Genomic DNA, 12,915 nt, shown 5'->3' on the forward strand with positions numbered 1-12,915 from the left:
AGCAGCTTGAAGTTGCTCAATAGTGAGAATGAGCCATGACAGTTTGCATTGTTAACCGAGGTGAGAGCAGTCAAGGTGTCTCACAGTGAAAGCATTATGTTCGAGACTTTGTGAAACATCCTTCCGTGACTGAAAAGAAGCTCATACAAAGAACCGTCTTGCTGGTTGAATATGAATACAAAGAAACTGTGCAACCTGATACTCAGGCGATCCGAATAAAACATCCGTGTTCCTTACAGGTGTGTGGGTGTCTTTGCAGGATACTTTAAACACTTCAACTTCTCTTCTGTTCACTTCCAGTCAATTATTTTTCTGTTTGCACGCACCATAGGTCATCAATATCATTAGTGAATTTGAAAAATTAAAGTTTTAATGAAGTATTTCTGTATCTCGGTTACTGAAGAAAAAGGTCACAACAATCTTCCACAACTGATTGAGAGACCAAGTCCAATGGATTTTCACATTATCATGAAACAAAATACCTGCCAAAAACAACTGAGTTGAAACATGATCAGTTCCGTTGACTAGTCAGATGGTGTATGGCAGGTTTTTCTTGCACATAAAAAGCACAAACTCGTGACTCACATAAAACGTCAGAGATTGCAGCTGATGGTTATCCGCACAAAACTGTGTTGAAACATGGTCTGCCCACTGTCTCCTACCTCCCCTTGGACCTTTTAGGTATCACAAGCAGACCTGCATCCTAGGAGTACAATGTTTAAGAGGAGTAATAGGGTCTTCACAGTACTGAGATATTTATACTGCTGCACCACTTCAACAGGCTGATCATTCATTAGAACGGGGGAGGTGACAGATGGGGTTTTTCTAAAATCAGTACACATCTCCTTAGTTTTAGCCACATTAATATTTAAAAAGGATGACTCACACCAGTTCATAAAATCGCTCACTACAGGACCGTGTTCAGGGTCGTCACTGCTGAGGAGGGACACGACAACAGAGTCATCCGCAAATTTTAAAAAGTGGTGCCTGTCATGTCGGCTTTGACATTAATTTGTGTATAAAATAAATAAAAGAGGGGAGAGGACAAAGCCCTGGGGGGATCCGGTGGAGGAGAAAAGGACATCCAATAAAACACCATTCATCCTCACCCCGTTGTGACCTCACTGTTAAAAAGTCCATCGACCAGCAAAGCAGGCCGTCAATGTTGTAAAAACTCTTTAATCTTTCTGCTAAAACGTGGGGCTGGATGCAGTTAAAAGCAGAAGAAAAGTCAATAAAAAGCAGACGAACAAGGGACCTGGCCTCCTCAAGGTGTTTAAAAACCATGTTTAAAAGCGTCCCTGTCGCATCATCCACACCTCTGCCCGACCTGTAGGCAAACTGAAGAGGGTCTAATCTTTCCTGTACGGTGTCCAGAAGTGCATTTTTCACCAGTTTTTCTAAAATCTTCATCACTAGGCAGGTAAGTGCCACTGGCCTGAAATCATTTAGTGCCTTTGGTGTGTTGTTTTTAGGCACAGGAACAATGATGGAGTCCTTCCACAAACAAGGTACCTTACGCAGCTGTAGGGACAACTGGAAAATGAAACAGAATATATCTGCCAGCTGCACAGCACAATTTTTCAACAGCCGACCTCCAATGCCATCTGGGCCAGGACATTTTTCTTTCCTTGACACCACTAAAAGGTTTTAAAACCATGGCCTCGTCAATGTACACAGTGTTAAAAACAACATTGTTAAAACCAGACACCTCCTCACTAAAATCGTGGACATTAAAACGATTATAAAAAACATTGAGTTAATTTGACAGGTCAAGATCGGTTGACCTATTCCAAGAAATGTTCTGTTTCTTTGTCTGCATCCCCATCATATTTTTCACACCCTCCCATGCCAGGCGTGAGTTGCCAGTGCTCAGTAGGTTTTCGACTTTGTCCTTGTATGTGAGATTGGCCAGTTTGAGTTCCTTTTTTACCTGCTTTGTCAGTTCCCTGTTCTGCGTCATATCCCCCTGAATGAAGCTAATGTTCCTCTTGTTATGTTTCTGACAGATTTGGAGACCCAGGGTTTATTATTAGGATAAATGGAAATTGATTTCCAGGGGATGATCATCTCTTCACAAAAAGAAATATACGCAGACACAGATTCTGTTAGTTCATTTAAATCCACACAGGTATCTTTGAAAACGTGCCAATCAGTGCAGGAGAAACAATCCTGGAGACACCTCAGCTCAGTAACATAGAGCTGTTGATGTGTCTCTCGTTGCAAATACTTGGAAATGGGTCAATCCTTTAACATTTCAGGCTTCCTTGAGGTTGGAGAAAATCAGTGGAGAAAGAACTTTCATTTCCTTTGAGTTAGGTTCAGGTTTTTCAAGATATACCTGGCATGAATGGCTCCATGAAAAGATAATTTTACAACAACTTCAGAAAAGTGGTGCATTGTTGTTACTATAGTTGGAGAGTTGATTAAAATGTCAAACTCTAATCTGCCGTTTTTAAACTCAGGCCCTTTAAAACAGTAAATCGACAGAACGTGCACAGGCTCAGGTATGGTCGGGCTGGATTTTTTTGGGCCCGATCTAAGCTCTAACTCGCGTTCACACGAAGGAGTTATAAATTGGAACGCACCATAATTAAGACAGCCAGCAGCATTTGCATAGAATATGCTGGATTTCTGCTATATTTATGTGTAAAGTGTTGCTGTCGGATGTATCTTTACTTAGGATGTATCTTTACTATGTATATCGCTCAATTTTGGCGTGGTAGTCTCATTAATTGATTTAAATATGTAATGTATTGTCTCTGTTCTGATGCCGGTCAGATTTGTCTTTTGATGTGTGTTTACGTGGATATCGAGGTGAGTGACTCTGTGCATGTCACTGCTGATGATTGAGAGACACTTGTAATTAGACTAAATGTCCCACACATGAGCACACACAGGAGGTGGAGCATTGTCTACTTAAGACCATGGTGGGGGAACACGCTGGACAAAGGTCCAGAGGGACTGAAATGTTGTGATTTTTTTCTAATAAATTGGTGACGCTTAGCAAGAGTAGTTGTGCAGGATTTTTTCTTTTCAACCTCGAGTCTGCAGACATTCCAGCTGTACATCAGCAATCAACAAAAGACATTACAGATTACAGAGACTCTGATTTATAAAGTGTAAATACAATGAAACGTTACAGCGAAACCTCCTTGAATAAACAATTAGTGGATTTGCTCGCGCCTATCTTTATTATTGTTGTTGAATAGGCTACTCAAACAGCATAGAAAGAAAACCATTAATTATGTTAATTAAATGTTTTTTGCTTAATGAAAGGCGACAGCCAAAAGTCACACCCAGATTTTATGGCCTCAGGTTTTACATTTTTAGACAGCTGGCAGAGATACGTTGACCTATGAGAAGTATTTCAGTTCATCACCGTTCATTAGGTGATGAACTGGGCTAGGAGAAAAAGAACTTACTCTTGGGAAAATGTCTCAAAGAGCTTAAAAATTTGATAACATCTCTCTTTTTTTATTCTGAGAATAACATGGCTGAAGCAAATTACAAGAAGCTGGAAAAAGAAAATTTGCATCCCAAGGTGACATGGGGTTAGAATTAAGAGAGGGCATATGAAGAATGAAAAGGTAACGTGTACATGGATGTCTAGATATAAATTAGGACCATATGCACCTGAGATTATGAGTGAATAAATTTTATAATCAGGAATATCTTTTTGGTTACTTAAAATCTTCTATGTATCTATTTATTATCTTTGTATGCATAAGCGTTAACACAAAAATGTGAAGACAACTTGAAACGCCAGGAAACGTATTTCTGTAATAACACGATTGGCTGACACAATAAAGTATTTCAAAAATGTCATTTTCTTTTCTTTGTCTGAGTCAAAGCCAGACATTCAATGAGGTCAGGGCAAGAGAAACGTGTCATGTCAGGCTGGCATGATTTATGACAGGACACCACCCAGTTATTAATCCGATGCACTCAAATATCAAAACATTGTCACAGCACTCAACCTACCCTTAAGTTCTGCACGAGCGCTTCAACAAAGTTCAACGAGAGCCCATCTGCGACTTTATTTGACGGTCAGAACGACTGATGGTCAAAGGGACGGATGCTTGGAGAGGCTGGTCACTCTGAAGGTAATATTGTAGTTTTTGTAAACAATAAACAACAGACCATTTCATGTTACAGGGCGGCTGTGCCTCAGTGGGAGAGGCGATGAAAAGCTGGAGTTTAATAAGCACTCTAGGTCAGTCACGTTTTTGGTTGACCTATCTCTGTGTTTGTTTTGACTTTTAGCTTGTCAGAAACACATACCAGTACATATATTCCCAGAATGAGAGGCAGGTCATATCACCTTCAAACAGTGTAGTGCTACAGGTCTGTCAACTACGTAAAAATAGATAAAACATTAAAGGGTGTCCAAGGAGTCAACTGGCACCTCTCCAGCTACCAGACCAATTTCCATACTTTGGTCTGTACCAGGACCTGGTCCAGCAGTCCTCTGGTTCCAACCTAAGACCCTACAGACTGAGATACTTGGCTTGATGACATGATGTTATTTTAAATGATAGTGGCATCAATGATGTCACCAAACGCTCCACGAGCGCATCGACTGATGTAGCAAACTGCCAATAATTAACATGGGCCAAGAAAACAAGCTCGTAAAATAGAGTGTAAGCTACAGTTTACCAAATATCTGTATTTTGACCAACCATTTAAAGATTTACTGTACTCTTACTGCCCTAATGTTCCAACAAAAACAGTCCTGCTGCATCAACAAGGTTCCCCAAGATCCAAATCCAGTTTAAGAATTAAATCCAAAACACATTACATCCATACAGGTCCTCACATTGCTTCAAATTTGCTGCTGCTATCTTGATATTTCAATGTATTGCAGGAATATATCATAACATTAATTCCTTTTCTCCACTTACGGGACATCAACATGGCAACCACACTCAGACAGATGGACACCTCATTTGTCCAATTTACTATCATTCATTTATCATTCCTAGCCTATAATAGCCAATGAGAGCCTGACTTGAAAGGAGGCATCTGCCCCGATTCTGATGTCACTGCACGCAGACAAAACTGTGTTGATGAAGCACTGCTTTATTTCAGCAGTTGAAAGCATTTTGTAATGATTTTTTTAAGAACTTAACACATTCTGAAACTCCAGAATATTAACTTTCAAAATAGACCTGTACTTTGAATGGTCCCAGATTCAGTTTCCTCATGATATTAGATAGGAATTCATTAGCAGATTGTACAGGACTCAAAAGGGGAAACCTAAGTAGTTTAAGTAAGATGGAGGCAAAGAAGAGATTGATTAGGACAAAGCATCTTTTCATCTTTTTTACTACCCAACGAGAAGGATCTGCGTGTCTGTCTGCTTGTGTTCACATGTGTGTGGGTGTGGATGATTCATTGTCTATATTTGCTGTGTTGGTTGCAGTGCAGTGCAAGTGCATAGACTTCATGCGCTACATGATTAAGAATGACGTAAATCAGATATGCATCTTAACTTTCAGCTGTCCAAAGCGAGTCTGAAATGATTTCATATTTGAGTCAGACTCTTGGTATGAACAGGTTTTCAATTCAACTACTTAACATTATTAACACGATTTTTTTTATTTCCAACTCTGTTCTCATGCCAATTAAAATGTACATAAAACAATTACCGGGAATAATATGAACATTAAAATGACCCAACAGTACTTAAAGTCTTCAAACTTCACTTTATCTACATTTTGAAACATTTAACGAGCACTTGTTCTCTTGCACTTGTATTGTGACTTTTACTTATTTTTATACTGCAGTAGAAGCTAGTTTTATTTAAGTAAGGATCTGAGTTCTTTTGTTTTATCCAGAGGATGCCATACACCTCCGATGCATAGAAAAATATTGTCATGTCATTTTGAAAAACAGGTTGTACTTTCCTAAGAGTATTACGCAAAACAAATTTGTTGTGAACTGAACGTAAGGCTCTTTAAATGGCGCCTTAGCATTGCATGTCATGATTGTGGCTATTATCTCTTGAAATAAATGTGTCAGCAGTACTGAAACAATTACAATGCATTGAGTACATAAGAGAAGACTCAAGTTTGCTTTGGTTGTGTAATGCTACGGTGTGGTTATTTTGAGGCAAAGAAAAATTATGTGGTTATGTTAAGAGAAAACTGGCTCTTTGGGTTGAAATAAAGTTAATACTTGTATGACAGCTATTTATGCAAGTTGGAATACATTATGTAAAACATTAGTGTATTCAACATTTGTCATGCTCACATAGAGATCCTCCATTACTTGTAGGGTTCAGACCTTTTAGGCTTTTAGAACTCATTCCAGACCCATAAAAATGTGATTGATGTGAAATATAACATAGCATCATCAGCATGTAGTGTGACTTATTACAGGTGTGATGGATGTGAAATATAACACAGTATCATCAGCATGTAGTGTGACTTATTACAGGTGTGATGGATGTGAACTATAACACAGTATCATCAGCGTGTAGTGTGATTTACTACGTGTTATGGATATGAAATATAACACAGTATCATCAGCGTGTAGTGTGATTTACTACGTGTTATGGATATGAAATATAACACAGTATCGTCAGCATGTAATGTTACTTAATATGATGGATACAGCATATAGCACAGTATCATCTGCATATCGTTGGACTCATTACATATCAGGCAGCAAAAAACTGTTTCTTTAAAAAACACTTTTTGGGGGTACAGATGGCCTAGCGGTTAGGTTGCGCCCCATGTATGGAGGCTTTAGTCCATCAAGCTGCCTGCCCGGGTTCAAGTCCAACCTTTGGCTTACCGAGTGTCTTCCCCACTCTCTGTCCACAATTTCCTACTCTGTTTAATGTCCTGCCAAATAAAGGCTAAAAACTCCAAAAATACATCTTAAAAAAACACTCCTTTTTTGCTCTAGTTTTATAACACTTGGCTCCCTGGGGCTGCTGTAGCATAGCTGCTAACTTTCCCTTTTTTTCCTTTTAGTAAGTCATATCAAGTCTTTTAAAGTTTAGACCTCTGTCCACCCCAGCTGTTCTTCCATTTAAACAAATGTCTTCCTAGCTGTGTTACTACCTCTTCATTCTGAATGTGAACATTGCTGCCCTTAATGGGTCATAAAAAAGTCTAATGAATTTTGGTTTCCTACAGTACTCAAACACTAAACTCCAGGGTGAAAGTCCTCTCTTACCCATTAACCACAACTAACATGAGGTTATGGCGTCCGGGGTTGAAAGCTAACCCAAGGTTCGCCCTCGTTTTGGAACAAGGTTTACCCGCTCTTCTAACTTTGATTATATTTTCTCTTCTTCGATTCGGTTTGAATCGCCTCCTGTCTCTGAATTTTATCTACTCCTAAACTCGCCTGCACGCTGTCATTGGCTGGGGGAAACAATGCTGAAATGATGCTGACGAGAATGATTAAGGATGAAGTTTATTTAATCATCATTATTTAATTATAGGTTATTAACATATCAGTAAAGGAGTACTCATTCATAAATCTCCATCAGCAAAGGGACACTTTTTCCCATCCACATGACGGCCATAGCACTTTCATGCAATAAAGAAATTTCCCACATTTCGTTATTACACCTTTGCCAAACATTCTGATCCAGCCCAACCCTTCCACCTCATGACACTCCGTCTGAGAACAGCAATGACTGAACAAAGAAGGACCAGAAAGACCAGATCAACTACGGTAAAAGAAGAAAATGAGCATAAACCAGACGGGGGGAGGAGCTAGATGGTAAACACAGCCACTCTTTGTTTGTGGTGATGAGTCACCGTCGAGGAGTATTTAAACTCCTGCATATGTGAAGATGAAGCACACTCTCAACATGACTACACAAACAGGTAAGAGTGCCTTGATTTTACTCCTGCAAGAAAACACGAGAAATTTTGCAAATGGATTTCATATTTGATGTGGACGTGTTTAGAAAATATTTTACTAGTTATGTGAATTAGTAGTTTTTTTTAACTTTTTGTCATATTGTTCAACCTTGCACACGATTAGCCTTTTTTGAATTACTTTTTCAAAACATGTAGCAGCAAACATCATTGGCTTTTTTTTTTTTTTGCATCCCAGGGGCTAGTCTTTATGAAAACTGTTGTTTAAAAAATGTCAAAAGCAGGACACAGAATTAAAGGAATAATTTGTGCAACACAGCTCACTTTTACCACATCATTGAGTGAATTCAAATTCATAGCCCTCTGTGATTGCAACCTGTTTGGATTTCTACTTTTTCTACTGTTTTCACTCAGGTGTGCATGCTAAAGTGTGATCTTGTGTTCCCCCCCAGCTTTAAACATGGCCTCTGTGCCACTTGAGATACAACTCAGGTGCTGCATTTGTCTGGACACCTTCACCGACCCCGTCTCCATCCCGTGTGGACACAACTTCTGCTTGGACTGCATCGAGGGCTTCTGGGACACCAAGAACCAGTCGCAGTGTCCGCTGTGCAAAGAGACATTCAGGACACGTCCAACGCTCCGGATCAACCGAGGATTTGCGGACATCGTTGAAATATTCAACAGGTTTGTTTTGCCAGCGTTTTCAGCTGATCAATATGTTCATGTTATTTCATAACATGAAATAACCATGATTATTCCAAAACAAAAAGGTCCCAGATACAAGACCTAATCCAAGAGGAGGACGAAGGGAATCATTACTCGCACCAGGTTATACACGCAGAAGACGTTCCCTGTGATATCTGCCCCGGGAATAAGTCGACATCAGTCAAGTCGTGCCTCGTGTGTCAGACGTCATACTGTGACCTTCACCTCGCGCCCCACCTGAGGGATGCAGCGCTGCAGAGACACCGGCTGACAGACCCGGCCACTTTCTTCACCAGCCACCTCTGCAGGAAGCACAACAAGCCGCTGACCATGTTCTGCAGGAAGGACCAGGCGCCCTTGTGTGAGGACTGCACAGAGAGGGATCACAAACAACACAAGGTGGTCGTCATAGAGAAAATGAGCAAGAAGTTTAAGGTGAGGAATTTTGTTTTTATTAAACTCATCCTCAAATGAATTAGTTTGAAATTAAATCTGGCCTTTCTGCTTGCAAATATGTCTCTGTATTTTTTTCCCAAAGTGATTTTTTAACGGTTTTTTTGCAGACTCGTTTGAGGGGAACCAAAACTGAAATCCAGCAGATGATCCATGCACGACTGACGAAAATGGAGCAGATGAAAAATTCAGTGGATCTAAGCAAAGTAAGTTAGCTCTCTCCCAGAAATGCATGACGTTTAAAAAAAATTGTCATAGGGACTGTTTGTATTTATACATTCTGTTTAAAATCGACAGAAAATCAAAGAGAGGGAAGTACTGCGCAGTGCCAAGGTTTGCTCCCTGTTGATCGCCACCGTGGAGAGACACCAGGCCGAGCTGGAGGAGGAGTTGGCAGAGAGGCAGCAGGAGGCAGAGAGGAGAGTTGAGCATCTGCTGGGTGAGCTGGAGCAGGAAATCAAAGATCTGCAGAACAGGAGCAACGAGCTGCAGCACCTGGAGCTCACGCAGAACCCTGTGCACCTCCTGCAGGTACATATACCCGAAAAAAAACACATTTCATTTTCAAGTGCTGTGGCGTCATTTCAAGAGCTGTACTCATGACAATCCCTTGCGTCCGTCCTATTTTAGAGTTTCCCGTCTCTGAGCAGACTCCCGTCTACCAAAGAGTGGTCGGAGGTCACGGTGCACTCAGATAACTTCATGGGGACGGTGACCAAAGCCGTCTACAAGATTGTGGATCTCTGGCAACAACTCGCCGACAGACTTTCTGCAGAAGGTCAGTAATCTTTTTGGCAGAATTCTTTCACAGATTCAAGCAAAGCAAGGCATGAAAATAACCCTTTATTCTCCTTTTTATTTGTTTACAGAGGCAGAACAGATGCATCAATATGCAGGTAAGCTTCCAATCCCACAACGATGTGTATATCCTAATGACATATTTGAACCCTGACTTGTAGCTCTTTGACGGCTCCACTCACTGATGTCTCTCTTTGTTTTCTGCAGTTAACGTCACTCTGGATCCTAACACTGCTTCGGGTTGGCTGGTCGTGTCTCCAGACAGAAAGAAGGTATTGTCACGTGTCATGATCTCAATGTGTGAAGAACAAGAGTGTTAAAATGAAACCAATAATTCTTCAGATATCTTTAGTGGGGTCGCACATTTCAGACTGTGAAAGAAGTCGGTGTTATCTTCTGCTCAGACGCAGCAGGCTGAGCTAAAATTGTTTGTTCTGATACATTCCCGACTGTGTTCGATTTCACTGCAATGAGGGTGGAAAAGTGCTCACTTTCATTTTGGTTTAGGTTTGGTTGTGAAAAGCATATCAGTGTGAGGGGGTAAAAGGCCAAAAAAATGCTTGGCTGGCTTTTACGACACTGACAGTTACATTGATTTGATCCTTTAGGTGCGCAGTCAAATGAAGAAGGATCCCGTCACGGACAATCCTCAGAGATTTGACGCCTGCGTCTGCTTGTTGGGTAAACAAAGCTTCAAATCTGGAAGGCGCTACTGGGAAGTTCAGGTACGAGACCAAAAACAAGAAAAAATTCCTTGAATTTCACTAATCAGAGTTCAGTGTGTCCTGTCTGTCAAAAAAAGGTTTCTTTTGGTCTCTCACTTTGTTGTTGGCCGTCTGACTCATCGTTTTCAACGTTGTGTTTCAGGTTGGAGATAAGACCGACTGGGATCTCGGCGTGGCAAGGGAGTCCATCAACAGGAAGGGGGCCATCTCAGTGAGTCCCAACAGCGGTTACTGGGCGATTTGTCGGAGGAGAGGCGGCAGTCTCAGCGCGTGCGCCGGCCCCACCGTCAACCTCCAGCTTCAGGAAATCCCCAAGAAAGTGGGCGTGTTCATGGATTACGACGCAGGGTCTGTGTCCTTCTACGACGCCGATTCAAAGACTCACATCTACACTTACAGCGGATGTTCCTTCAACGAGCCCCTCTATCCCTACTTTAACCCCTGTGTTCAAGACAATGGAAAGAACACAGCCCCCTTGATTATCTGTCCTCTCGAGGAGCAGTACATAACCGTTGAGTCAGATGTTTGATTTGAAATAAAATAGGATTATGTCAGGGAAGGTAGAGGGCATTTTCAACCTATTTTGGTTTGGACACATTTATTTTACTGTATTAGTATGTAACCATCACTGGCCTGCAACAGGCTGAAACCACCGGATATTTCTGTTTTTATGATGCAGCATTCATTTTCTCTTCAAACATTTGTAAATGCTTGTTTTATGATAGCAGATCTTGAATGTATAGCAAACGCTTTATATGTGATGAAAGGAACTGTGAAATCTAGAAACACGTATTCTTTGAGAAGTTTAAGTGTGAACCTGAAAAAAACAGTCCTTTGAAAAATAAAAATAACTGTAAAATTATTAAATTTTTGCCGCCTCATTTTGTATTCCTGTCCATCTAGATGATGTCATTTCTTCTTTTCTGACCTTAAAACTAATTGAAACTGCAAAGTCAGCTTATTAAACCTTAAGTAGCAACAAGTTAAGGAATATTATTATCTTCATCTCTATTTAGAGATCTACGTAAAAAACTGTCAAATCTGTTCAGTGAGGTTTTGATTTTCATTCCATTTTCGTTTGTAATGAAATGTGTTTGCATTTGGAGCAGTATTGGCCAATCACGTATCAGCAGGCTGTGATGTATGCAGGAACAGATCATATAAAGAGCGAAAGCAGGCTACACACATTCAGTGGTAATCACACTCCAGATCCCATCATCAGTAAAAGTGCAGCTAACAATCAGATATACTATATTGATGGGGTTGAGCCAGATACGTAGCCTTGTGGTTACTCAGCTCTTGGGATGGGTGGCGCACACACACAAAGAAATCAGCTTGACGCTTTGTCTGGAAGTCAATTAGTCACTCAGCATCAACATTTCTCGAGTTCTTCACTTGCAGAAAAGAGTGCTGCACCTTCCATTCAACAAACGAGCATGTTAAAAGTTGTTTTCTTCTCCTCTTGAAGACAGACCTGACAAAGCTTGCATCCTTACTTTCCACACTTTCTACAAGCAACATGAGGTTGTTATTTCAGCTAACTTAAGAAAATCTGTTTGCTTTGGGCCTCATACGACTGCAGTATGCCAGAGTGAAGCCTGTTCTGAACATGAACTACTGATGGGAATCTAATGAACCAAACGTGACAATACATTGTTGAATAATTGCTTCAAGTTTGGTCAGTGTTGACACAGGGAGATTTACAAGCTGACCATAATTCTCTCTAATTGGTCGGAATTTGTTGCTGGAAAACTTCTGCCTTGCTGTTTCTGCTCCAAAGACACTTTCCAGTTTCAAAATGCACAGGCAACTACACAGATTGATGTTTGCTCTTGTCATCTGTTTTATATTGTTTTCCCTGAGGGAGTAGATTTCAGTGTTTTTAGTGTGTTGTTGAAGGTTGTGGGCTTATATAGCCATCTGACCAAATCTATGAATGACTGCACCTCCTCACGAGTCCACGTCTGTAGACGATTCATCACACTGCCGTTGGGGTAGTGAAGGAATAACAATCCTACCCATAATGCACTGTGCGGCTGGCTATGGTAGTTGGCAGTTAGGTAGGATCGAGGTTAATTCATGATCTTACTAAAAATAAACCGCAGCAGAGTGAAAAGCGGACAAAGACCCCCCCTTTTCAAGTGGTCTCGGTACGATTCTTTGGGTTTCACAGCTTTCACATGGACGTGAGTTGGCCTTCACCGAACCGGGTGAAAAAATGCCCAGTGAAGACATAATTGGAAAAAGAAGTCTTGGCTCGGAGATGTCTAGCGCGGTTAGCTACACCAGAATTACCGAAATTTCCCAGAGACCCTATGTTGTTTTCCGACAATGACAGACAATGATGGCCTTGGTTTCCAATTGTGTAAATGCTAATGAATGAATGA

General features: G+C 40.8%; 1 protein-coding gene across 1 annotated transcript; it reads left to right on the forward strand.

Moving 5' to 3' along the window:
- Positions 1 to 7,720: 7,720 nt before the first annotated feature.
- On the forward strand, positions 7,721 to 11,395 carry LOC109995594 (E3 ubiquitin-protein ligase TRIM39). The gene is made up of 10 exons (XM_020649375.3): positions 7,721 to 7,850; positions 8,297 to 8,531; positions 8,618 to 8,987; positions 9,116 to 9,211; positions 9,303 to 9,536; positions 9,636 to 9,783; positions 9,875 to 9,901; positions 10,011 to 10,075; positions 10,412 to 10,528; positions 10,671 to 11,395. Exons 1-10 carry the CDS (start codon positions 7,817 to 7,819, stop codon positions 11,055 to 11,057), a joined length of 1,713 nt encoding a protein of 570 aa, XP_020505031.2. The 5' UTR covers positions 7,721 to 7,816; the 3' UTR covers positions 11,058 to 11,395.
- The last annotated feature ends 1,520 nt before the right edge of the window (positions 11,396 to 12,915 follow it).

Source organism: Labrus bergylta, chromosome 22, assembly GCF_963930695.1.
Source record: "Labrus bergylta chromosome 22, fLabBer1.1, whole genome shotgun sequence".
NCBI classification, from domain to species: Eukaryota; Metazoa; Chordata; class Actinopteri; order Labriformes; family Labridae; genus Labrus; species Labrus bergylta.